Source organism: Paralichthys olivaceus, chromosome 2, assembly GCF_024713975.1.
Source record: "Paralichthys olivaceus isolate ysfri-2021 chromosome 2, ASM2471397v2, whole genome shotgun sequence".
NCBI lineage: Eukaryota > Metazoa > Chordata > Actinopteri > Pleuronectiformes > Paralichthyidae > Paralichthys > Paralichthys olivaceus.
The window spans coordinates 18,555,235-18,583,142 of record NC_091094.1 but is presented as its reverse complement, the minus strand read 5'-3'; the positions used below and the strand labels follow the sequence as shown (position 1 = coordinate 18,583,142).

The window sequence follows — 27,908 nt, the reverse complement described above, 5'->3', positions numbered from 1 at the left end:
ACCGTGTCTACACTTCCCCCATTATGTATACTGTTGAATTAGTATGAGCTGGCAACTTTGGCTTCACGTGCACTCTCTTGTTTTTAGTTGTCATGTTTGAGAACATGTTAATAAGATCCCGAATACTGGGGAGCAGATAGAAATAATCTAGAGGAATGTGATTCAGACACACAATGAGGCAGATGTACCTGCTGATTTTCCTCCTGTCTTCTCAACCCCTTCTGAAAACAGATGACCACATAAAAAAACAACAACTTGCAATCCTTTGCCAAGAAACTAAGGAGGAAGGAAAACAAATGAAACAATGAAGAATGTGAGATTGAGACAAAAAGGAGAAATCCGTCATGGCATATGTGTGCCATATTTGAAGAATGTCACCTACATATTTTTATGGTTTAGGGTGAAAGACAAATTAGCAAGCTTTCGGTGAAAGAAAAACATGTGAGGAATGTTTCTGCAGAGCGGGGAAACCGCAGATACTGAGAGAGTTGGAGAGGGAGGCTCGCACTTCATATATCCAGCTGTAACTCTATCTGCTGAACAAAGAGAAGGTTTTGATTAAAATAAAATATATATATAAACTTAATGAAGTTTCAGGAATTTGAGCGAACAAACAGACAGGTAGAGGTTGAGGCCGCTGGTCTAAACCAGCTTCGCTCACATGATTCTCTGGCCGTGAGCCGGCACAAATAAACGGCGGCCTGTCAATCTTTTTCCTCCAGGAATGTTTCAGTGATGAGTCTCACTTCTCGCAATCTTGGGTTTCATTCTCTCTATATCTTCCAGCTCCAGATGTAAAATGCAGTCCAGAGGGTGTGACCCTCACATTCCTCTGGCCTAATGTCGAGGTATAGTCACTCCACTCTTCACATGCCTGCCGCTTGGCTTGGACCTCTGCAGGGAAGCCCTTTCGCTTTGATATGAGTCAAAGACTAGGCAGTCTTCCGGAAGACAATTGCTAAAGACAGGAAATGAGAAAACCCGGAGCAGACGGTGGAAGTCTATGAGGGACAGGAGAGAGGAGAAAGACTGACTTAGCCTTCTGAAAGCTCCCTGTGATTAAAATAGAAAGAAAGGGGCCATGGGCAAGGGGCTGGATTTCTGCACCTCTCTGATGCTGGGCCAAAGGAGCATGAATGCATCCGTGTGCCTGTGTGTGTTTACATACAGGACGCAGACGTGGGAATGTTTCAGTTCTTACAGTTACACATTTAGGGATTGTCTCCACACAAGCTGAAATGCTTTTGTGTGTCTATTTGAGGTGTAAAGTGTGTGTGGTTAAGGTGAGTGTGTGTGTGAGTTAGTGTGTGATAAAGCCAGTTTTGGGTTTGAGAGTGAAGAATCTCTGAAAAGCCTTGAGGGGGATTTCCTCTCCTCTGAAAGGGAAAGCTTTTCCCCTCCCATTCTGAGACACTCTTGCCTTCCCTCCTCCCTCCCTCTCCCTCTCTCACCCCAAACACTCAGAGTAGCCAGAGAAGTTAGAGGCGGATCAACAGGCGGCTTGACAATCGTAGCTGCGTTCTGCGCTACAATTTCAGACTTATATGAAGACTAGAGATGACTTTGCCTGCTTATCAGTCAAGACGCCTCACTGTCATGTGGACGTACTTCAGCCACCTCCTGTTGTTGATGCACTAAACCTGAAACATGGCTCTTCCGTCTGTACTGAGCCCAGGGAGGCTGTCTGCAGAGGAATATCAGGAACAAAGATGAAAACGACTTTCTGCCTGATAGAAGAGAAACTCCTGCAAACATGGTAAAGTATCATCAGATTTAACTCGTGGTTGTTGTTATTCTCTGCTGGTTGAAGAGTTGAGGTGCTCCACTGACCCACTAAACTCAGAACGTGAGTTTGGTGTTCACAGAAATGTTTAACAGAAGTTTTCTCCAGAGTGTTTGGATGATGTTCTACTTTGGAAACAAAGCAAACAAGATTGATTTCAAGCCCTTTTCAAATGATTTCTTCTCGGCTGCATGAAACTGCAGAGCACTGCTGCACCCCCTTTGTTCTCTTTTTATTAAACCTTATCTTTGTGACACTCAAAAGGCAAAACAAAGCTAATGTCAGTGCACTCTCCAAACCTTTTTGTTATCCTGAGCACAGTTGGTGGGATTGTTTCACATCCCGCAGCATCTCAAGCGTTTTAAGAGCGAGTGACGGAGAGACGCACATTGTCTCTTTGTTTTGCTTCTTGAAGTCTTTTGATTAAAGCTTATTTGATGCGGATGGCTCACATGCCTCCAGTGAGTGGAGTGTTTTGTTGTTCTAATTATTCCACTACTTTGCATGTGCACATGATGGGATTCTTCAGTTCAGGGTTGCGGCTCTTGTAAAGTTCAATCAAAGGGCTTTGTCTTATCCCAATAACAACAGAAACAAATGAATGACAGCGAGAAAACCACAGGATGGGAAGATGTGAAACTTTGAAGATGGATTTGTAGAGAAATGTGGCTTCTTTTACCATTTTTGAACTGAAAACAGTCAAATAAATGCAGATAAAGATCAATATGATGCTTGAAGCACAACTAAGAATGTAGTGTGTGAATCTCCACAATGTTCACCTCTTTAAATGGAGTCGGACCCATAATATGTGTCCAAGCGGGCCAGATGAATGATGGTTTTAAAGAGAGCAGGAGGATGTTTAAAGAAATCCAGACTTGGCTGCTTGTCACGAACATCACTGCACTTTGTCCTCCCCTCACATCCACTGCAGCACTTGTTTGATCAGCTTTTACAGCCTCGGCTGCGTGTTTTTCTTAATGTATGACTGATGCTGTCGTCCGTTACCACCCACCGTCTAACAGTCGTGAGCCGGCAGAGTTGAAATTTTTAGATTGCTGTGCTGTGCGTGACCAGGGGTTTCTATCTTGAGTAAACATTTGGCAAAAAATACAAAACCCAGAGCCCTGTCCTGCTGGTGTGCACTGTATTTGCATTAGTTACTGTGTGACAGGCCACCAAGAGTCATTCATTCACCTGCAAGGTCAAGCACGTTCTTCTTAAGACCTTACAGCAGCATGTGTACAGTAAACATGGACGCCTGGTGCAGCACAGACAAAGGGTCTGTTGCAGAATTCAAAGTTTATTCAAAGTTGATGCAAAGCATTCATTCATGAGAGCTGCTCTTGGGGTTTGTGCTCCAAAACCTGTTTAGTATGAGCTTAGCAGGTAATTGATTCATGCACCATGGTAAAACTGATTTATGGCACAAATCTTTCAAAACATCTTTCAACGTTAACCTATCATCATCTTTAAAGCATACACAGAGCAACATTAATATTCATTTGGTGTCATGTCTTTGTCCACCTGGTGAATCCAATAGTCGCTCTGGCTAGTCGCTAATTTGAGCTGTTTGCAGTTATTTGTTAGGCCACTGTGTGGGTTATTATTACTGGCTGTGTCTAGAAATGTTGTAAATGAATGCCAAGATTAAACTAAACCAGAAATATGAGGGCTGTGAAACCAAAACAACCGCCGAAAGATGCTAAAACTTCACACAGAGCTGAGGGAACCAGCAGAAATACTCTCTGTGAGATCATCATGACATACACAGTCATTTTATCAGTAATATAACCTGTTTTATATGATCAGGAAGCTTCAGATCATGATGTCATAAGACACCGTTTCTATTGGTTTTTTTAATCAAGCATCACTGAATGTATGAACTGTGTAAAACACATGTGGACAAGCTGCATGAGAGAATCCAGACTGTCTCACGGTTCACACACAAGGACAGCTCCGTGTCTGTGTCTCTGACGGTCATGGGATAGTCATCAGTAGCTCCCTCCCCTGCCTGTAACAAGTCATCACATCTTTACAACATCATCCGTGCTCCATTTCTGCCGACTGCATCTCTCGCTGTGATTGTGCCTGAGCCCTACAGAGCCAGACCGGGAAAAAACCTAAACACTAAAGCGATGTGATTTATAGAGAGAATATGAATAATTGCAGACATGTGCTTTGAGGAGCAGTATGAGCCAAATTATTTCTAACTTTTTTTTGTCAGCAACTGGAGGGTCTGAGAATTGTCCTGGCTCTGTGAACTGTGTTTATTATCTATGTTTCACAAAAGTGGGTCAAAGTCAACAGAGGCTGTGCAGAGTGTTTTCAAAACAGAAGCACTGCCAAGTGTTTGAGGATTTGTCCGCGCAACCATAGACACGAAGTCTGTGAGTTTTCAGAGTGCAGTGTCTTTAGAGACTGTTACTGCAACATTATCATTTGTGTGAATGTTACTGTTGTCGTGGCCTCCTCTGGTGCCTCTTTTTGTGAGAACCATTGTATTTTAGCTACTTCTGTGGTTAGCACACACCAGTCTGACATAGAAATAAGCTTCTGCTTGTTTTAATTTCAAACCAGCTCAACAACTTCAGGCAAATTTGTGGAGGAGGGCATGATGAGGCAGCCGGCGTGAAAATGCAATATTCTCACAGAGGGTGCACAAGGATTAAACCTCCGCTTTAATATTGTCAACTACAGTTTGTTTTAATGCTGCAGGTTAGAGCCTCTGATGTCCTGCCTCTCATTTTGCTCTGGCTTTGTTTGGAGTTGTGCACTTGTTTGGATTCCTATAAAATCTGTATGACTGAAAAATGAGGCGCAGAGCAGATGTCAGTGTTGAGTACACTCTATAAACACACTTACATGCAGACCAACAAACAACCCTCCTTGTGTTGTGGATGAATGGATTCCACAGGGCCTTCCTTTACTCGTACTTTTAATGTTTCTCAATTTCTTAGGTATTTTAACATCATGAGTTGGTCTATGGGAGCTATTAAGGTGAGCTGCACTTTCCAAAAACAAAGCATTTCGAGTTGCATTGCCAATAGTTGGCCAGATGTAAGCTTTGTGAATGAACCTTAAAAAAAAGTTGGCTGAACGTTTTCATAATGTGCATTTAGACATTTCATTGTTCATTCAAGTTTTTGTACGGCTCACCTACACTGAAGCCTGCACAAGCTTCCTTGCCAATCACGTCATTAGGCATTTCGCCACTTCTTCAACGTCATACTTTGCTGATCCTGTGATTTAAAAACAATGTTGACCTGGCGTAACAGGAAATATGTTTGTCAAATGTTGCAGCTTTCAAACACCATCCTCAGAACAGAGAACAACAAAGGCATTGTTGCTTTTAAACATTACATTTCACAACATGTGGTTGCCATGAATGACAGCAGTGACTCAGTGTCTGTGATTTCAGAAGAGATGACAGGAGAGATTTATGCTGGATTCACACACACTTGGTTCATTGTTTCATAAAGGGAAATATTTCCAGGGGAACTGTAAACAGCAGTTTGCTTTGAGAGTTTCAGGTGAGATTGCAGATTATTGCATGATACGATGTCAGACCCTCATTGTTCATTATTCTGAGATTCAGAGTCGTCCTTTAAATAGAAACCTTACACACTACTTATCTGCTCTCTTCACTTTGCAAAGTGCTTAATGTAGATTTGAGTTGCATTTATTTAAACAGTTTTATGTGTTTTATTTTTAGTTGTAGTAATTTGTACTGCTTTATCTCATTTGGCAAATTTCCTTTTCGTCAGCTGCCTTGTTGGGTTTTACATTTTCCAGTATAACTTCTTGTACAGGACTTTGTTACATTATAAATAAAGTTTATTTTTATTGTTGATTATACTCAATCAACACATCTTAACTGTTACGTTGGTGTATCTCAAGGAACAATACTGGGTCTTCTTTTGTTCAGCCTATGCATTATTATATTATTGTTATTATTATTATTAAGTTCTACTACAAAATGAATGGATTGATTAATATATTAAAGAGCCCTGCTACATTAATTCTCTGTGAGCGAGCACACAATGTTTACTCCTTCAGAAGTGATTTGAAGCAGCGATGTGGGAGTTTTTTCTTGTAAGGGCTTTTTTTCTATTGGTTAAAAGGATTTAGAATGGTTCTGCTGAATGGAGTGGCCCTCTGCTGAGTTTAACAAGAGTGGATCTCACAAAGACGCCACTGTCCCACGGCCAAACAGGAGATACTGAATGTTTAAGAGGGAGAGAGGGGAGAGAAGGAGGAGTAACTGAGAGAAGTTTTTGAGTGTATGACTAAGACAGTGACTATGATTGTGATAATGATTCATTATCATCTCAACATCTTCTCACCCTTGGGTGTTGTGTAAAACTGGTAATGGTGAAGCAAACACTGCAAATGTATTTGTTTCGGCTTTTTAAAACCACAAGTAAGAGACAGATGAAATCCACATGTGAACACAATTTACTTGTCTCTCCCTTTCTTTCTCTTGTGATAATATATCTTGTGGTTAAGCGTCATATCTCATCAGCCCTCTGTGTCTACTCTGACTGTCTTTGTTATAGTTGAGTTGGTGTTATCTGAGATTCTTGGACACATCTGCATGTTCGCACATGCCAAATGAAGACATGCATTCAGGATTTACCGGAATGACTTAACTCAACTGTCACTTCTGTTTATAGTTTTGGAGTTTTTAGCCTTGTGGAGGCCTGACAGTCCATTCTTATGAAGATTTCAAGAAAATGTGATGACCAGTCAAGAGACACCAGCAAAAATCCTTTCATCGTGTCACATCATGAGCTGCAGCCATTTATCTGCAGTTAATCTTCTTTACGATCACATTCTCCTCAGCTTATCTTCACTAATCGTTTGACTCTTTGTGCCTGACAACACAGATTCACATTGTGCGTTACACACCTCAACACTTTGTTTAAACTGTGACTCAAATCTGACTTTCTTTAGCCAAAGCCCGAGGCAACACAGAAAAAACCCTGTAATTACCTGTTTTATACTCAACCCTGCAAAAACCTCCCAGCCCTGGCTTAATGCTATAAGACAAAGAGAGAGTGAACCTTCACACAAATGCCTGTTGTCCACACTAGCATGACATTTTAGGTCAAACAATTATCTTCTTTCAGACTGAGGTTCTTTCTAAAGTTAAACCGCAGACACTGGACAATAGTCAGCAGAGAGGGAATCCCCTTGTCTTGAATGTGTTGAGGAGGCGGTGGTGGAATGAGGCCATCAGCTGGATACCGACCAAGCCCCACAGTCTCTGCAGACTCAGATAAAGACTCAGGACTTAAGCTTAATTGAACGCCTCTTACTGGCTGATTGTGGGTGTAAAAGCTTGGAAAGAGAAGTAGCAACTCTATGTTTCTGTAAACATAACAAAACATGGGCTGGATTCCATACACTGATATATAGTCAGAAAAAATAGTGATGTAAACATGGGATTGTGTCTGGGTTTTCACATGGGACTGGACAAATTGATGTTTGCAGTTTGTTCTACTGATAGGAAGCTGATGCACTGAACTGCACTGCAGACAATACAGTAGCAAGACTAAACACTAAAGCCAGACACTAAATCCTTTGGAATGTGAGAACATTGACTAAGATAATGTTGCACCGATATTTTTATAAAAAAAAGTATTTTTCTTAACCTTACTCAAACAAACAAGGCATGAGTGATATTATATTTCTAGTTATTTCCTTTAATTTGATCTTTGTTTTCTACCTAAAGTGACCCAGAGCATTATTAAAAGCAATATATAAAATGTTAGGTGCTAAGTGTGAAGCCGATAAGACAAATGGTTCTTGAAATAATTCCACAGAAAGACAGACAGAATTCTGGAATTATTGGATGGATTAAAATGAAAAGACCAGTGAAGTCGAGCATAAATCCCAGACCTTTAAACGTATTCCTGACATTTACAGTGCGTCCTGTTTTGTCTAGAAAGGTTGTGTTCAATGAGTGTATTGGTATTTTTACAGGTCTAACTTTGCTTGCTTGCTGATTTTGTGCAAGTACTTAGCGAACATGTTTTTACCAGTATAAGTATGGTCACAAGCCAAAAGGCCTACTATCACTTTTCCATGATTATAATTATGAATGTAATTTATGACTTTCAATCTGAATGAGGTTATGATTTAAAGTCAAATGTTTTTAAATGTCAAACAAAAAGCACCATTTCAGAAAGAAGTTTGTTTTAGAAGAATTCACGAAGAATTATCTGGCAGTTTCTCAGACGTAATGAGATACAGAAGAGCGAGCCACCCCCCAGGCCACCCCCCTCCCTGCCCTCACTTCATTTGGCTGCCCACCCTGTCTGAGCCGGGTCCAGCTGAGTGGTGCTCAGTAAAATCTCAAGAGGGTTGCACTCATATGAATATCACTCGCCAAACCACCCACAGAGAGGACCACCACTCAGGGGGGAAATGTCTCATGCTTTTATAACTTCTTTGTTTTGGGAATCACAGACATTTCAGCCGGAGTGTTAACAACAAGGGGCTTAAATCTCAATTGATGTTGGAGTAGTGTTATGATAGTCAGTCACTACAGTTTTACTGTAAGCAAATGCAGTAATTGAAGGACTGGTTAGTCTATGAAAGAGTTGACGTGCTCTAATAAATCTGTGGAATCAGCAACGAAATCTACACGTCTGCGTCACAGCACACATGCAAGGCTGCACTGGTCTGAATTTAACTTTAATGCTGGGAAACTAAATTTCTATGGCTTTAGGTTCACATTGTGCTATGAGATGTACAGTAGAACCCAAAGCTGAATGGCTCTAGTCAGTCGAAAACAGCTGTGCTGCATTACCATTCAAGAGGCAGCCTCAAAGGTATTCTGTTGTCCATTTCCTAATCTATTGTGACAGATGTGCAAATCAAAAAAAGAAGCATTCCTCTCTACTGAGGACATGCAAGAGATACAGAGAATACTGCAAGTGGTCAAATACTGATATTGATGTTATTTCATTTAGCAAACATTAAAGACCAAATGTACAGTACCAGACAAAAACTTATACAAATACAAAGTCTGAATGATTTCATAAAACATTCAGTGAATCATAAACTATCGAAATTTTATGACCTTTGTTATAGAGTTGGCTCACATTAGTATTCGTTCAGTCCCAGTGCTAAACAGTGCGGGGTCTTTGAAGCTGCAGCACTTGTGTTTACACTGGGCCGGTCTCTGGTCTCAGTCAGGCCATCATGCTAAATGAGGAAGGGGCTAAAAACAGAGCCCTTTGTGGAGCTGGGAGATTTACACAGCGGGGTACTGTGAACCGCTTGTATGAATAGCATAACCTGCTGTGATTGGCCACTAAGACCTGTCCAGATGTAAAATATGTGTCAAGTACTTATTTTCACCTGACTCAACATGAATATTATTCCTTTTCTTCTCAAAGACACTTTTATTTGACTGCACCATGAGTGAATAAAGGAACAATTGTACATGTGGGTATTCGCTAAATGAGAAAAATGAAAGCAACTCATATATAGAAAGAGTACAGTCATATCCTATATCATACATGACTGTGAAATCAAACATGGTACTTTAGATTATTTGAGTCCTAAAGAGATTAACCAAGGAAGCACCGAGGATCCTCTTTATTTACAAAAGTGGACCACATTGGTGACTTTCAGCAATGTTAGTTTGGGTGTGGGAGCAACAATGAGTTGAATGTTTAAATTGTTGTTTTTCATTTTAATGAAATGTTTTGACCACTGTTAGGTTGATTTGAATTCAGTAATTTAGCAATTCCATAACTTGTCATGTAGTCTCATCATCGAGTCAGAATATATTTTTATACCAGCAGTATGGCTTTACTTTATGTTTAATGGCAACTGGCAAAATGTTTCTTGACTAAAACTGTAACATGGTAAACATTACACTTGCTAATGTTAGCATGCTCGTGTTGCTGGCATGAGGCCTAGAAGTACCTGAAGTCTGTTGCTCCGAGCTCAGGAAACAAGGATCGGGGTTCTGGGATGATCGAGCTGGGGAACGTGCATGTGGCTCCGAGCAGTATTACACTTAATAAACGTATGGAAAAACAAACACGCACAAATGTTGACCCTGTGTTTAGGTTTTAGCTTCCTACAAAGTGTCATGCGCCATCTAGTGACCTGTTTAAGTATTGAATGAACACAGTGAAGTTCAGTGAAACTACCTCAGACACAATACAAAAAGAAACTATATATCAGGGTGTCTGTTTTTAAAAACACTTGACTTATTCTTTTAGCAATGAACCGTTCCATAATGAACTGTTAATGTCTTTAAATACAATGTGTAATTCCTGTACGTACATATTTTAACTCTTTACTTTAGCACATGTGTTTCAGTCCAAAGCTGTGCAGTCTCATATTCACATGTACATACACTTTTAATGAAAGCAGGAATTTGCCATTGATTTTTATACTATAATTCTATAGTATTTAAAATCGATTATAAATATGCAAAGGCAAAGTTGTAATGCTACATTTCCATTTAGTGCACTTGCATCTGCAATGCACAACATTGTGTAATTATGCTTGGTTGTTTTACTTATCTAAATATTTTAAAGATGCCTTCTTTTCATCTGTATAGTTTCCCTACATTTAGCAGAACTTCACTCATACCTGGTGTCAGCAGCTCATTCAAGAAAGACGTAGTAAGAAGTAACCAAAAGCAGATTTGCACATGCACTAAACACCAGCAGCAAGCGTGCCGCTTGACAAAAAATGGTGTCATCTTACACAGTAACATCTTTATGGCCATTTGTGCTGACACCATAAGCCTCTGCATCTGCTTTGATGCCTTTGTGACACTGGACAAGTTCAGACACTGACCCTGGTCTGCTACAAATGCATCATCTTAAATGAAGTGTGTCCTGGCCAGACATGAAACAAGTTGCACACACTCAGGCAGGACAGACTTAATCATCTCCAGGTACAGTTGAAAGAGTTTTGAGGGGGATCAGACCTAGTCCTCTTGGAACTGTTTCTAATTTGATTATGTAAGAGAAGCACATTTCTTGCCTAAAACCTGCATTAACCACTAACTAACCAAAGTGTAGGTATTAAGTAATGATAAAAAGCAGACCATTACTGAACCTCTTCTCGGGAAGGTGATGTGATTCAATCACTTTGAAATTTGTTGAAGTGATTTAGAGGCATTTTATGTACTTTTCTTTACTCCTCCAGCTGTGGCTTAATGTATTTAACATGAGTTTTCCAGTAATAATAGTCAGGAACAGTTTGTAATTAAACCGTAATCACTACCTTGCGGTTGTATGCCTCCGCCACTCAGTCAAATTACAGGAAATCTCCCCTTCTGTTCCTGAGTCATCTTGTTGAATAATTGACAGTGAAGTGTTTTTGCAGATTGTGATGTCACAGGGACTTTGACCTTTGACATTTCAACTTCATGATTTTATTCATTTGATTAGATATTTCTGTGAAATCTTGTCATAATTACAGTGAGGATTATGGCCAAAACATGTTTTGTGAAATAACAGTGGCCTTGACCTTTGAAAGCCAAATGCAATTGAATGTGTAAGTTAATGTTTCTGCCAAATGTGATGAAATGACCTCAAGGCATTCCTGAGATATTACATTCTCTATAGATTCCGAATGGCAGAGAACTCAACAACCCATCGACACATGTAGTTTCCATTGACTTGTCTTTTTTAATGTCCTGTTGTTGTGGGTATTCAGCAACACAAACCTCATCTCACTGACCTCTGTTTGTATCCTCCAGAACCCAGAATCTCTGGACTCGTCCATCCAGAGCACCCTCTCAGCCCTCTTCCCGCCTTTCGAGGCCACAGCGCCCGTCGTCCTCAGCCAGCTGTTTCGCACCATTGAGGAGCGTTACCGTGGTGATGCATTGCAGTGCTTGCTAGATTTCCTCATCCCTTCCAAACACTTGTTGGAGAGTGTCCAACAGGCAGCATGTGTACGTATCATACATCATCCTTATGCTGAATGTGCACACATTTTTAGAAGTGTACCTAAACAGCAGGTTTTATAGAGGCACTTGATATATGACAGGAAATTGAATGCAGTTAGTTGTTCAGTTTGGTGGGGAAAGCTCTGCTCTTAGAGGCAGTCTAAAAATAAGAGGTGGTTAGGGTTTTAACTGTGACATCTGTTAGATTTAGTATTTTACACTTGTGTCAGTACGACCTGTTGCAGAGATTTGGATGAGACTGTGGAGAGATTTTTAAGAATCACATATCCCTAGGGTTCAGGGGCAAAATGTGTTCGGCAAAGATACTGCTACAATTTGTCAGAGACATATCTCTGTTACATCTTAACACAGACATGAAATAGATGTATTTTTACATACCCAATCACACCCATAATCATTTACTATAGTCAAAACCATTCTTAATCATGCACCTTGAGCCAACTCAATATGGTCACTTTTGTCAACAGAGTTTTGAAGACAACAGGTGGAGCAGTTAAATTAAAGTGTTAGACTCTTACGTTTGTTTCAGTGCTTTTCTTCTGTAACCTGGCTTTCCTTGGTTTCCTTTATTGTTTGCTTTTTCTTGTTTTGTTTGTTTGTTACCACTGGTACTCACTTATTAGCTTATTTAGATGTGAGTATTTTTGTACCACTAGTATGCAGTGCTATCTTGAAATTTTTAGATATTATGAGGCAATCAGCTATATAGACATAAGGGTACAAATCCACTAATTGAACACTGAGAAAACCTTTTTTATGTTACACAATTTAAAACAAAACTGTTTTTTCTAGGCTGGATACTCTGATGTGGTTTTCCGCTATGAGGGCTGGCCTCTGTGTCTCCATGACAAAACCGTCATCCAGTTAGCTCCTGTAAACCCTCTGCTTCTGCGTCCTGGAGACTTCTATCTCCAGGTGGAACCTTTTGGGGAACAAGCGGCTCGCATCGTCCTCAAAAGTCTTCTGGAGGGAGGCTGTCGGGAGGTGGAGGAGACCCCCGTGCCTGAAACGTCCTACCCCTGCATCTTCACTGAGGACTGGCTGCAGGACATTAATGAAGGACGCCATGGGACTCCTCTGTCACGTATCTTGCTTTGCACAGATCAAGGAGTAATCAAGTTGCCCTGGGCCCAGATAGCTATCCCAGAGTTTTTAGACAAGCCCAAGATCATGCCCACATATCAGCAGGCTCCTCCTGAACCAAAACAGATCTCAGTCACCTCCCATTTCAACTCCTCCACCCTCCCAATGGGAGCCATGTTTCTTCCTGCAAAAGACAGGATGTCGGCTTCTATGAGAACCGTGCACTGTTCCTCTAAACTTGTCAAAATGGAGTATGAAGGACAAAAACCCAAATCCTGCTCCAAACCTTTAATCAAACCTGTGGGTTGGGTTTCTCCTAATACGTGGGACAGTCGTAACTATGGAGAGCTTGAAGGGGACTATGTGGACTTAGTGGATATCGCTAAAGGTAAGGTGTCAGTGGATAAGCAGAGAGACAGCCACCTGAATCCACCCCATTCAGCTTTGTTCAAACCTGTTAGACCACCTCCACCTGTACCACTTGGGCATGGTGTTCCCTGTGGAGGCACCCTTCAGTATGCAGAGGAGCCGTGTGCGCCATGCAGCCAGAGGAAGCTAGGACAGGAGCTCAACGATCACGACTTGAAGTGTCGGTATAGAGACTCGTACCTCGCAGCACTGAGGAACCCAGTCCCTTTTGAGAGAGGGAGCAGGGACCTACTCTCTGCTCTGGAGGAGGTCGGCCTTTGTGCAGAAGGGGAGTTGAGATCCAAGGGATTTGAAGCTCCGATAGATGAACTTGGAAGCATTTATAACCACTCTAAAGAGGCTGTGATACGTCATGACCTCTGTCAATCCAAATCTTGCTGTGAACTAACAACAGAACACTTTGGGTCTCACCTCAAAGACCTTCCTATGAGCCCTGAGTCTGAAAACCTTATGAAGGAATCACCCACAGTTTTGAAATCAACCCCTGGTTTGAGCCAGAGTCAGAGAGTTCAAACTAAACTTATTTCTCACCAGTTAGGACAAAACATTAGTGAGCCTCCGGGATCAGGTGTGTTCTCAGAGATGCGTGATGGCGATGTGAAACCACAGCAGAAGGTGGAGGTCGTGAAACCATCAGGGAAACACAAAGTTAAGCTGAGGTCTCTGTCCACAGTGTCAGAGACACCCAAAGGAAGTCCGCTCCTCTATAAACTTAACAACAGGAGCCAAAGTGATGTTTGCCCTGAAACAATCTCCAGTGTAATCCTGTGTAAGAAAGGAGATCTGATGGATCAGGTGACCCCGAAGCTGGAGAGACTGTCTCAGAAAAAAGGTAAAGCAGACCCAGCAGTTTGATACTCTTTAAACTTCAAAATGTCTTCATCACATAAAATATTTTATTACTCAATTGTGCAACTTCATCTCTCAGTTTTGGCTGAAGAGTCTCTTCACCCCCCTCCCCCCACTACTTATGTACTTCTAACTTGGTGAGGACATACATTGACATAATACATTCCCTGGCCCCTTACCCTAACCTAAACCTAATTCTAACACTAAAACAAAGTCTTAATCCTCAAATAGCCCATAGAAAAAGTGAGGACCGGTCAAAATGTCCTCAATTTCCTCAATCTGTAGGGGCTATGCTTAATAGTCCTCACAAAGATATAAGTACAGGAACACAGACACATACACACACATCACACCAATTAGCGACGACTACTGTAGCAGCATACGCACTTTAGAGAGACAAAGGTCGTGTAAATTTTTCTCACAGCAAAGACAACATGGTGTGTGTGAGTGTGTGTGTGTGTTTGTGTGTGTGTGTTTGTGTGTGTGTTGTAGACGATGAGGTGGTTAAAGTGTTTGAGCGCAGCTTTTCAGATTACGACTCTTGGGCAGTCACTGGTGGCGTGATGTAGAGACTGACTGTACATAAACTCTGGTCCTGCAAGGTCCAAAACGGTTTGAATACTAGGTGGTGCTATGAGCCATCTTCAATCCATAAATGTAGATTTTTTAAACATTTGGTAAAGTGATATTAAATCCAGCATTAAGGTATGTCATGTTGTTTGTGCAGTATCTCTTTAAACACTTGCCCACACATAGTTTGTACATTGCTTTTATTGCACACAAAGACGTCTATTATGTTGCGGAGTGATCAAACGACCACTGAACAGACTGAGCAGATTGAAACTCGATCATGACCTTGCATGCTTCTGAGAATGTGCAACATTGAGGGTCACAGTTCAGAAGGACACTTTACAAAGAAAGGTTCAAAGGTCAAAGGTCAGGATTGAGTATGATCTTCCTCTAGGGATCCTCCCTCTGCCGTCTGGGCTCTCTGGCATTCACGTCATTCCCATTTCTGAGGGAGTGAACGGAAATAGCACACTTCACCCCAATGACAGAAAGGGCCTGATACCAGCGGTTAGAAAGAAAGAGCAGAGCATTCCTCTAATGTAGAGAGACAGCATAACATGCAAGAAGGAGGTTTCTGTGTCCCCTGCACCCGCTGGCACGCACCCGCCTGCCCTCGGAGGGCCATGTTGGGATCCTGACTGGAGACATGCTTGTCATGAACTATTAAAGTAGCAAAGAGAGCGAGCACAGGCGAGGCTTTGTTGGCTCTGAGAAGAGGCCAGTTAGGATGTCTGTAATCAAAGTCAGGCTTAGTTGCCAGGCCACCACAGGGTTTTGTTACTGAGTGACCACGTCCAATGTTTAAGTTGTGTCTGCCCACGGCTGAGCAGCTGTGTGGAGGAGATCCGTGTTGAAAGAGGGCTGTTAAAAGTTACAGCTGAAGAAATGAATGATTGCTGTTAGTAGAGAGCTTGTTCCACTGGACTGAATATAAAGATGCTGCTTTATAGGAACTCATGGAAGAAAGCCATCAAGAAAAATAATCTGATGGATTAAACTAAAATACATATACAACCTTTTCCTGCAATCATATTTAGTTTTTTTTACTTGGGCTCAACTGATATACATTGTTGTGAGCTGATGCTGATATTATCTAGAAAAAAATTTCAGATACCCATATATCAACTGATAAATATTAAAAAGTAAATATAAATAATTCCTAAAATAAATGTAAGTGAGGCTTATTATTTAACAGCTAAAACATAAACCTTATTATAAACAACTGCTCATAGCAGTAAAATGAAAATATAACCAAATATGTATTATTTGATTTAAAAAAAATATTTTTTTTCATATAATGTCAATCTTTTCTGCATTTTTAAATCTAAGTTTTTATATTGGGGGATATGAGCAATAAAACAAAGATAAAGATATGTCTGTCATATCAGCCAATACCAGCAGTCAACCAATAAATCAGTCGGGCACCAATTTTAAGCTTTCTCTTGTCTACAGTCAGAAATCCTGTATTTTTGTGTCCACTGACAGACTCCCAGTCAAGAAGGACTGAAACTTCCTCCACCGCAGACAGTGCTGACTCTAGACTCCTCAACTCAAAGACAGAAAAACCATCTTCTTCTCAAACTCTGATTCCTCCTGCAAGTCCAGACACTCCTCTGTCTCCACACACAGAAGAATCTACTTTCAGAAGCATCAGCGGTCTAATTGAACTGGGCATTGTTTGTTTACCAGGTACCTTTTACACTTTTACACTATTGCTGACATCAATTTGACCATATTTAGTGAGGCTGGTTATGGAGAACAAGTATTAAATATTTCTCCATCTTAAAAATCTCACACGTACGTCAGCGCATGACAATGTTGCACCATGACGGCACTTTTCATGACTTTGACTCAAAATGAGTCTCACTTGACCACTTTAAGACACCTGTGACCTCAGCAGCTCTCGTGTAACATCAGGGTATGACTGAGCAGATGTTCAAATGACTGCGAATCCCATTCAGTCACTAGAGCTCATTACACTTCTTATATGAGCGTCAAGAGGTCTTCAACACATCAAGTAATGTGATATGGATATTAACTAATTTAGAAGATTCACAACCCTCAAAATATCTGAGCAAATTTGCTTTATAACATTCAACAAAGCTTTTGTTAAAATGTTATGTTTATGTCCTCTACAGGAAAACTAGCACCTAACTTTTCTCTGGTGTGGTTGTTCTTAGGCAGCAGGGACAGGACAGGCAGAGCAGTTGTGGAGGTTCATGGTGACAGGAAGGAGTGGGCGTCACCCCTTGTTTCAGCTCACACTGTGTGCCAGCTGCTGCTGTACCTACACTTCATACCAAGGTAGGGAAAATGAGCATTTGTGTATTTTCATTTAAACAGATCGAATAAAGTTGGACCCATTCGTTCTTTGCTGTGATTTCCTCACTAGCACAGCAGAAAGTTGATTTCGTTGATATCTGGCTTTACCAGTCAGCTCCCATGTTGCCATATGATAAACTTGACCACAAGAGGGCAGCAGAGCATCATTTAAAACGCTTTTTCAGCAGTCACAGCAGACTTTGAATACAGCATATGCTCTCACATCGAAAGAGATTCCTGATGTCTGATCCCATCAATCGTTACTGTCTTAAAACTAAAAATATGCAGAATCACAACTTTATGAATAAGTCTGCCTGATCAAGTGACTGTTCACCTGTGCTCTCTCACCTGCTCAATCTCATCACCCTCACCAAAGTTCTACAAATACAAATACTCTGAGTTTGATGGAGTATTGACACTTCAAAAGGCCTGACCCTACTAGAAAGCTTGGCCTTCGTCATTCCACAGTAAAGAGCTCCACTCTGACAGGCGCTACAGGCTGACGGCCAACTGTCTGACATGCAGCGCCTCCCTAGTATTAGCAGCCAAGTCTCATATCGGTTCTTTCAGCGGTAACCCAAGAAGAGGGCATTAAAAGGTGTGAAGGTGCTAAAGAAATGAAAGAGGACATGTGAAGAAGTGATGGTGGAGTGGATGGTGTGGGGAAATAACATAGATAATTACAGATCTGGGAACTTAAATAGGAACAAGTTAATTCAAGAGTACTTGAATGATGCATCACATAAAGTCAGCTGTGCTGAAATAACATGTGCTGACACAAATGATTTGGTGTTTTTCCTAGGAAAGAGGTTCGAGAGCTGGGAATGACTTTGGTAATCAATGCCAGGAAGAGGCCTCCTCCGCTCCACGTCTACAAAGCTTTGCTAATGGCCCAGGTTACAACAACAACAATACACACACACACACACACACACACACACACACACACACACACACACACACACACACACGTACGTCATAATGAATAATATACCACAGACCTCACGCCAAAAACAATCACATCATCAGTAATTAAGTCAATACGAATCACAGTGTTTTTAACCTTTGATGGGTTTAATGCTACAGGAACAAGCTCTTCATGCTGTGCACAGTATCGTCATACTGATGGATAAAGACACTTGTCCACGCCCTGAAAAACAGCCTGGGCTGCAGGTCAGAAACAAAACACCTCTCATGTCCTTTTCTGTGTGTTTTTTTTATTTTAGTCAGATCTGACCAGAGACGACTGCCATTTATCCTTCTGTCCTTAAAAAGCCTTTGTCTTTTCCTGTTAGATGGATATGGTGACGTCCATGAAAGCCCTCAACAAGACAGTAGAAGCCTCCCAGCTGACATCTGACCTGGGCGGTACCTTCACTTACAGCCATACAGACTGGATGCAATTTCACCAGGTACTGAATGTTCAATATGTGTCTACAGAAAAACTGTGGCAACACACTACAGCATTCACTTTGATAAAGAGTTTCCTGTGGATTCAGGGGAGTTTGCTGTGAAATCACAGCTCACCCCCTGGAGATGACTTGTTATCCGAACTCCCACACCAAGCATCCATTGGCTTGTGAGAAGGGGGAGGATACGGTTGCAGCGATAAAGTGCAGAGTATTATCTAAATGATATATTTGATTCTATATTACAGTATGAATTACAGACAGTTAAGAGGGGGTGGATAGTGGTTATGCAGCAGTTAGTAAAGACTGTGATGGAAAATCTTTGTTGCTGTGAAAGGCAAACTCTGGGTAAACTCTGCAGCCAAATTTCTGAATTTTACCCAGAGGTCATGTCTGACAGCGGCTTAGCTGACCATGATGCACAGAGACGCTAACTGTTTTCCTGGATTATCACTAATGTCACAGCTATCCAAGAGACAAGAACTATTTATTATAGTAAATGACATTTGAGTCTAAAACATGACAGAAACCTATGGTGAGGGCTGTTTAATTGGTTGTAATATGTAACTTCACCATTAGATTTCACAACCTCCTACACATTGGAATTCCTGAAACAGTCCTTCAACCTACAGTGTTAGTAAAGTTCAAGCTTTTTGTACCGCAGGGCATGAAACTCCAGGTCAGAGCGAAGCACCTCAAGTTCAGAAGCTGTTTGCAGGATCTGATTAATCTGTGATTACATAACATGCATCTTGTAACAGAAAACTGAATTATGTTTTCTGACTCCTTTCTTATTTTGTTTCTGCATTAGTGAGTTATTTTAAACATTCAAGCCCCAAAATGAAAACTGGGGGGGACAATCTACTGGTTCCGCATGCTTTTGACCAGCAGCAAGTTTTAGATCATAGTAGGATTTGTAAGCTTTTTGCAGAGTTCTCACACAATGCACATTTTCACTCTGACCAGCTCTGGCAGATAAGCAGCAGCAACCAGGCTCCTTTACAAATTCTCTTTCTTAATGGGTGTTTCGGCATCTTAGCCATTAGCTCACTCACCACAAAACCTATTGCATGAAATTGTCCCTGTTAGAGTGTGGTCTTGTGGAAGCTGCTTGTTGGACCGCAAACTCTGCTGAAGAGCATTCACTTTTTCATCTTCTGTCTTTTACTTAAACAACAAAAATGTTTAATTTCTCCAGGAAGATGCAGCATTCTGGATGTACAATTGTTGACAGTCACCATGGTGCTTGGCAGTGATTACACGTAATATAGTTACGTATGGGTTTATATCACCCTGACTATGAATTGTCTCTTGGCCTGAGGCACTACCCCTGTTAAATCCTCTGGAAGAGCTCTCAGTCTAAAAAGCCTGGGAAAAAAAAAAAATCCAGAGGATGGAAACAGACTGCGGACCAGCTGTACGCAGCAGCTGTGTCGCCTACAATATGATAGGGAAGGATGACCAAGGAGTTCTACAGAATAATTCTGCTATAGCTCGCGGCACTCTGATGGCAGTCTCCTGTGTTTCTCAGTGCATGGCCTCAAGATGGTCCTGCCTGTAGTGCTCTCTTTAGGCAGCTGATATAGAAGATACAGAAAGCTTTAAAATGTATTTGTTAATCTCCACCAATCTTCACTTTTGAACCTAAATCATTTCAGAAACTGGTTTCCTTCATGGCTGACTTGCGAGGGGCAGACATCCTGTTGCAGAAGGCCATCAGGAAAGTGGATGGCAGCAAAAACACAGACACTGCCCAGGTAAAGTGCACACATTCATACTCTGATCTATGATATATTTATTTGAGGAAGCGTGCAATCACTTTGATTTTGCATGTGCTGCAGGATGTGCAGCAGTGCATTCAGGAACAGAGGGCTTCGATGAAGGAGGTGCTGGAGGACACTCGACTGGTGACTCTGCAGAGAGAAGGAGGGGCTGCACTGGCCAGGATGAGGAAAGAGGAGTTCAGATTCCCACAGTCTGAAGATTACAGGTATAACAATATGTTAACATGCTACCTCTTATACTGATCCGTACAGTAAGAGACACACAGCACATTGTAAAAGCACTGCCCAAATGTCTGTACTTTGAGGTGTTTGTACTTTTCTTAAGTATTAACCAGAAATGGAGCTTTTATCTTCACTAAATTGATTTTACAGCTATAGTCACTTTGCAAAATAAAATCCCTGCAGACCCACATCGGTGTTCTTTTGTTTTAATTATTTCATTTTGACTGATGTCAGGTATAACCTGCGTGGAGCTATGCCAGAATGAACACCAAACTGTTATGCAGAGTACTAATGTAGATATTACAGTTCTAACAGGTAACAAAACAGAGAAGTGAGGGAGTTAGAAATCACTAGAAACCACATGCGTGTGCAGAGACATCACACTTTACCACATCATTACACATTAGTAATAAATCATTAATATATAATAATAAAACACTATTCTGTTCTGCATAATGAAAACACTTTTACTCCACAATTTTCCTGATAACATTCACATGCTTTAGCTCAGGTTATATATGAATGCCTGCATGATTTTTAGTTGTATTTTCCCCAGTGGTATAATCTGAACATTTATTCCACCACCGTATAAAACAATGTTTTAAATTATTATCCAAACTGTGTTTCAAACATATGCACGGCAGCAAGTGGACAGAACTAAATCTTAAATTTATCTGCCAACTGAAATTCCTCAGCTAACTGAAAAAGAATTTTATTGAATCTACCATTTATTTGTTTGAAAGAATTGTGAAAAATACAATATATTAATTACAGTACATACGGCTGGTTATCAGGGCAGCAAGAACCTGAAGGAAGTTTGCAGAACTATTTTGCACTCCGTCCTACAGCCTTCTTTTACTTATTGCTTAACTATTTGGCAAACTAAAATCATAATACCATAAATAATTCCTGATGTCATCTGAATTAAAGGGGAGGGTATTTTGCACCATAGTAAACTATAATTCACAAATGATATCTCACAGTGCTGGGTGCTATTTGTCTGAGTCGGTTGTTCTTTCTCATATGTGTCTCTCCATCCCTGCAGAGATGGTCTGGAGTCAGTGACAAGTCTGTACAACCAGGTGGAGGAGAAACTCCACATGCTGGTGATGAGATCCAACGAGTCACTGCAGCACCTGGAGTTTCTCTTCAGGCTCAGAGAGATGGAAGCCAAAATCAGCACGGTACCACCAACCTGTCCACACAAATTAAATCTACAACCTGACTCATTGACAGGGTGGTTTTGACGGGGTTGTGAAATACTGGTGTCATATTCTTTATAAATGTGACTATTAGAATGAGAAATGTAATCGTAACATCACAGTTTGCTCAATTATAAATCAACTTTGCATAATTTTACATTACGTCTTGCAGGCAGGGACCTGGTTCAATACAGAGGGTGAACAGAGACTGGCAGACTCTTACACAACAGATGATACCCTGGTGTGCAGTGAAAAGGCTCTGCAGCACTTTGAACAGTTTCTCACTCAATCCAAGGTATTACTCCCATGTGTATAAAGGGGTTTAAAAGACCTTATATAGCTCTCTGTTTCTCCACATACCAACATTCTCCTCTGATTCTCCCATTGCAGAAATATTAAATGACTGCGCCGATAACTGTAAATGGTAGCTTAAGAACCGCAGAATTGCAGACAGGGAGTTCCACTTAACTCCTCATTGTTTATCTTAGGAGAAACAACACTACGCCTTGACCCTTGTGACGGAGGCTGGGGGAATTGTTGGTGCCTGCGACTCCAGCCCTGCAACAGATGTTTTTCTTACCCTGATCAGTTCTTTCAAATCCAATGTGGATGGTTTTATTTTGAGGGTGGAGAAGAGGTACAAGGACCTGGACACGCTGGTGCATGTGCTCCGCTTCTGTTTTCAGGTTTGTGTTTATTTATGGCTGCATTTTTTTCACACTCAATATTTGTAATTTAAATCTCTTCTTTTTCTGCCTTAACTTGTCCTTTCTCTGCATATTTCTAACAAATATGAGTTAAACTTTGAATCTAAAATGCTGAATTCACCTCCCTTTCTCTCTCTCTCTCTAGGCGTCTGCCCTGGCCAAGGAATGCAGTCATTTTTTGGAGCAGGTAGAGCAGGGGTGTTACTCAGCTCAGACCCTAAGCACACTCCAGATGTATGAAAGGAGATTAGGTGGGGAATTCTCCACCCTGCACTTCCAGGCGCTGAAAGCTAAGACCTCTGCAGTGGGATCTGGGGCCTCTGGGGTGATAAAGGTGTGGAATGCATCCTGCGTCCAGTGCCAAGAAGTCAGGCAGTGTCTTAAGGAGATGCAGAACAAGAAAGGAGCAGATAAGAACCAGACCCAGCAGACCACAGCTGCTGCCTCTCAAATGGAACATGGGGGGAAGGAGATGGAGGAGGAAAGGACTGAGGCGGGGGAGGATGAACACCCCCTGACAATGCAGCCAACCTCTCTGAAAGTGGTTGGCAATATTTCAGAAAATAAAAGAGAAAGCACCACTGCTGCATGTTCCAACCAGCATTCAAATCCTGACTTGAAAGAAAGTGAGAAAGAACCTGATGCGACAGTTGAAAATAAAAAAAATACTCCTGTTTTTCCAAAAAACTGTGATCATCATTCAGAGACCAGATGGAGGCCAAGAGAGCACCACAGCCAGGCAGATCTGAGGAGCAGGGACACTGCTGAAGTGCGCCCTGATTTCCCACCGCACAAAGGCCTTGGTCGGTCCCAGAGCGAGGGATCATGTGTCAGCTCTCCCTTGATGAGCATCTCTGGCTTTTCACCTTTGAATGTGAGACACAAACACTGTCAGGGCGGGATGCAGCCACTGCAACAAAATCTGCAGCCTTTCCAAATTCTACCCATTTCCCATAATGGGAGTTTACAGTCAGGAAACATGAGCTGCAAGTCGATCAGAGACCATCATGAAGTGGAGGGAGAAGGATGCACAACCTCCACCCAGAGCCCTGAAGATTCAACGACCCCAGAGACATTACTCACACCGACAGAAAACAATGGCAGCAGTGTTTTGTAAGTGATGCCACCCTCCCTCAGCTCAGATGATGTCCAGGACCAAATAAATTATATTCATGGCTTCATGAAAGAGACAATTATTCACCAGTTAAACAAACATTTAACATAAAACTATGTTACGATCCCAATATCACCTGACTTTAGATGAGAGCTTTAATAAAATTAATGATTTTACATTTTTAATTTCCTACATGTGAAACAGGAAACTGCAGCGGATAATGGAAGAGCTGCTGTCCACAGAGAAGGAGTATGTGAAGGCTCTGGGCTATGTTCGAGAACACTACTTCCCCGAGCTGGAGAGGGCTGATGTCCCTCAGGACCTCAGGGGCCAGAGGGGGAGCATCTTTGGTAACTTAGAAAAACTCCACGACTTCCACCAACATCATTTCCTGGACGAGCTGCAGAACTGCGTGAATGAACCCCTCAGAGTAGGACGCTGCTTCCTGCGACATGTAGGTGCTGCTGTGTGGTACACTGCGATGCCTTTGATAATGTATTAGTTTGTTAGTTCTAATGAGAAATAAACATAAGGCTTCATTAATCTGTGTGTTATTTCCATGACACAGTCAGGTTTTGGCAGATGAGCGTCTGCGTTGTGGTTCATGGTAGTTCAGTATTATTGATCGGTAACAAAAGTTCTTCCAGATGTATGCAGACTGAAAACAGATGTTGCGTCTTTTGCGTTCAGGAATCTTTACTTTCAACAACTTTAATGTTATTTACATGACACAGTTATTGGAAATACATAGTCAGCCAATAGTGATGCATTTTTATTTTGAGGCCACTTTTACTGGTGATGATGAATGCAATGGTTTCCTTTTGTTTCAGAGAGAGAGCTTTGCTTTGTATGCCCTTTACAGCAAGAACAAGCCACAGTCTGATAGTCTTCTCATCAATCATGGGCAGGTTTTCTTCAAGGTAAGAACAATTGCCGATCTACCTTCACTCTTCATGAGCTCATTCCTCTGCCAAAATTATACAGCATCTTATACAGCATCTTAAACAAGAGGAGAGAGTGTTAATAAGACTAAGTCAGTATGTTCACAACTCAGTAACACTTACACTAATGGAACTTGTAAGTTTGTGCTTACAGGAAGTCGTGTACACGGTATGATTGGTGTTTATTGGTATGATAATAAGTTAAGTATGTAAACAGTAATGCCAGGCAACTCCAACATGGAAAATAATATCAACATTACTGTCCAGACACCACAGAGCTAACAGTTTAGAAGTTTAGCAAGACCAGCTCGAAAGGACTAAAATTACAATATTTCAACATACAATGAAAAATAACTTCCAAAGCCTTTTACTCTCCATTTCTAAAAATGTCATTAAACATGTAACAACTCAATAGTTCAGAGCAGGAAATGTTCTCTTCTCATACATACAACCCTATTTATAGGATGCAGTTGGCACAGCTGTGCTTTGCACTAAATGCTACCAGCATTCCCAACATGTTCACAGTCACAATCCATCCATCCATCCATTGTATACTGCTTATCCTTTGATAGTCACAGCAAAGTGACAAAGTGAGGTAGACTCTGGACTGGTTCCCATTGTATCACAAGGACGAATTAAAGACACAATGCTAACATGCAACACAAAAATATCAACATCATGGTGACACAAGAAGAGATGAAGAGATCAGCAAAGTCACTAAGATTGATCCTCTGGGGAACAGAAATAATTTCCTGACAATCTGTCCTATTCAGGAGCAAAATGGTGGAACAAGCAAACAGATGTTGCTACTGTTTTTGCTGAGTTTCACAGTGTAGAATAGTGAATAAAGAGAAATTACCAAATAGTTAATGATGTTTAGATAAATGTGTTTCTTTCCAAATACAATTTTCACTCAACATGACACAGTTTTCCAACTCAGCTTCTGCCATCATCCCAATGCAGTTCTACCAGAACAACTGTAGCACAGCTGTAGGTTCACTGACTGCCCTGTCTCTTCTCTTACACCAGCAAAAACAGCTGAGGCTGGGAGATAAAATGGACCTGTGGTCATACCTGCTGAAGCCTGTGCAACGCATCAGTAAGTACAGTCTGCTGCTGCAGGACATGATGAGAGAGTGTGGTCTGGGACAAACCAGAGAGATGTCTGAGGTCCAGGCTGCCCTGGAGGTCATCCACTTCCAGCTCCGCCATGGCAACAACCTGCTGGCCATGGACGCCATCCACAACTGTGACGTAGGTCCTGTGTAATTTTGTAAATTCAAATCAGACAATGGGTATGATGTAATATGACTGATATCATTGAGCAACATTAGTGGGAAAAAAAACATTGAGAAATGCAGTACAAGTACAGGCATGGCGATGGCATCCATGATGGATGATTTGTAGTGAATGTGAGGGGGAAGTGCTCTCAGACTGTCGATCATATTTGGCTTTGTGGCCATCTCATTGGTTAATAATGTATAAAATGGCATGGGATGAGTTTGGCTGGATGAAAAAAGCTTAGTTGTTTTAACATCTCTTTCATGGAATGTAAAGGGTGGTGTGTGGGGGGATGATGGCCTGGACTTCCAGTATCTGGAGTGTAAAAATACAGGGAGTGGAGTTGAATTCATGGCAGGTTTTTCTGATAATGCTCTGTCTCACATTCCAATATAATATTGAAGTTCATGTGTGGAAGTTTCCTGTATCTGCCATAAGCAAAATCGGAACATTTAGCGTGCGTCTCCTTTTTGTGTGCTGCAGGTAAATCTGAAGGAGCAGGGCCAGCTAAGACATCAAGATGAGTTCCTGGTAACATTCAGAAAGAAGAAGTGTTTCCGCCACATCTTCCTCTTTCAAGAACTCATCCTCTTTAGCAAGACTCGGAAGACGGACGTGGGAAATGACACATATATCTACAAACAGTCTTTCAAGGTAAACACATGCTCTGGTGCGAGGTCCCCTTTTCTTTGTCTCTCTTTTGAAGACCTCATCTTTTTTGTCTGAACTCGTCTTTAAGAGCCTCAATCTCAATGACAGCTTGATGAAGTTGGTCTCTGAGTGCCAACAGCTACATTGGTGCACAAGCCTGGAAAACAGGAAGATACATAGAAGCAAGATTACAACTCCACTTCCAGCTTCACACAACCACTGAACACTCATTTCTACAGTGACGGGAATTTGAACTTCTTTGAATTTTGATCAGTTGTCACTTGGACTCAAAGATGAAGTGATTATATTTCCATGGCCAAAAGTAAAGGTCACAGTTACCTTGTATGAATCTGGAAAAAAAAATTGGTAGAATTATGTAGACAGCAACTGCACTGGTTGGTGAAGATGTACAGTGTCATGCAGTCATTCTAGTTTCCTCATGCAACAGGTTAACCACTCATTCACAGAGACAAAGAATGAATCATTTACAAACAAACAAACAAACTTTTCTTACTTTTACTATCTTTTGTCCCAATACTACTGAGTAAATATAAGTCACTTATCACTCTGAGCCTTACTACCTAAGGCTTACTAGCCTTATTACCGCCCAATATATAGTTATTTTTCATGGGAGTTTTTTTTAGTCTGTCATCCAATAAGAATCATCAGTCACAGTCGCCTTGCTCACCGAGTCTGATGCATGTTCTAATGTGTGTTCTACTCGCAGTAGGAGATGAAATGGAGTCAGGCCTGAGCCATCACCAACCAGTAGAATTCTATCTTCTGATAAAGGAGCTGCGATATTATCCTGATCACTTTCAAGTCTATTTCAGGATGTCAGTGTTTCAGTTTGATTGACACTGAAGAAAAAGAAGAAAACAAATTTCTCTGATCCGATTGATCCCGAATGACTCAAACAACTCTCTGGAACACATTCAGATGTGAAAAACTATATATATATATATATATATATGCTATAGTCAAGATTACGGTCTGGATACACCACCACCTATAGACAACAGTTATTTCAACCTCCTCTCCAGCAGTATACTGGGCCCTGTGCACACTATATTCACCTTCACAAACAATCTTAGAGTCTTGTCTGTACTTGAAACAACCATTTTACACCATCAGTTTGTCTTTGTCCGTATTTAGACATCAGACATAGGCATGACCCAGAACAGTGGCGACAGCGGCCTGTGTTTTGAGATCTGGTTCAGGAAGAGGAAAACGCAGGACACATATGTACTCCAGGCAGTTAGCCGAGAGGTGAAGGAGGCTTGGACCAAGGACCTGGAGCGAATCCTCTGGGAGCAGGCGGTGCACAATAGAGGTAACAGCAAGCACCAGTGACAGTGATTAAATGCTTAAAAAACATATGTAATAATTTTTAAAGCATTTTTAAAACAAATGATTTCATTTCATGTGTTTCTTAGAGGTTCGTATGCAGGAGAGAGTGTTCATGGGTATTGGAAACAAGCCATTCATGGACATTCAACCCAGTGAAGCAGCAATCAGTGACAGAGCTGTCAACTATGTACTGATGGGAAGAGGTACGTGGAAACACCACCACTAGCTCAGATTTGAACAGTTGTCATTTACTTTCAGT

General features: G+C 41.3%; 1 protein-coding gene across 1 annotated transcript in view; it reads left to right on the top strand.

The window, feature by feature from the left end:
* Positions 1 to 1,446: 1,446 nt before the first annotated feature.
* The window catches only part of quo (quattro), a 28,176-nt gene continuing 1,714 nt past the window's right edge, over positions 1,447 to 27,908 (top strand). Inside the window, exons 1-20 of the mRNA XM_020087030.2 lie at positions 1,447 to 1,756; positions 11,523 to 11,720; positions 12,528 to 14,079; positions 16,152 to 16,355; positions 16,847 to 16,970; positions 17,791 to 17,884; positions 18,075 to 18,161; positions 18,284 to 18,400; positions 20,056 to 20,154; positions 20,239 to 20,387; positions 21,449 to 21,587; positions 21,778 to 21,900; positions 22,094 to 22,291; positions 22,458 to 23,425; positions 23,631 to 23,880; positions 24,257 to 24,346; positions 25,397 to 25,621; positions 26,132 to 26,302; positions 27,455 to 27,632; positions 27,736 to 27,852. Of these exons, the coding sequence (XP_019942589.2) occupies positions 1,754 to 1,756; positions 11,523 to 11,720; positions 12,528 to 14,079; positions 16,152 to 16,355; positions 16,847 to 16,970; positions 17,791 to 17,884; positions 18,075 to 18,161; positions 18,284 to 18,400; positions 20,056 to 20,154; positions 20,239 to 20,387; positions 21,449 to 21,587; positions 21,778 to 21,900; positions 22,094 to 22,291; positions 22,458 to 23,425; positions 23,631 to 23,880; positions 24,257 to 24,346; positions 25,397 to 25,621; positions 26,132 to 26,302; positions 27,455 to 27,632; positions 27,736 to 27,852 (5,086 nt within the window). The 5' untranslated portion in view covers positions 1,447 to 1,753. The remainder of the gene's footprint in view (positions 1,757 to 11,522; positions 11,721 to 12,527; positions 14,080 to 16,151; positions 16,356 to 16,846; positions 16,971 to 17,790; positions 17,885 to 18,074; positions 18,162 to 18,283; positions 18,401 to 20,055; positions 20,155 to 20,238; positions 20,388 to 21,448; positions 21,588 to 21,777; positions 21,901 to 22,093; positions 22,292 to 22,457; positions 23,426 to 23,630; positions 23,881 to 24,256; positions 24,347 to 25,396; positions 25,622 to 26,131; positions 26,303 to 27,454; positions 27,633 to 27,735; positions 27,853 to 27,908) is intronic.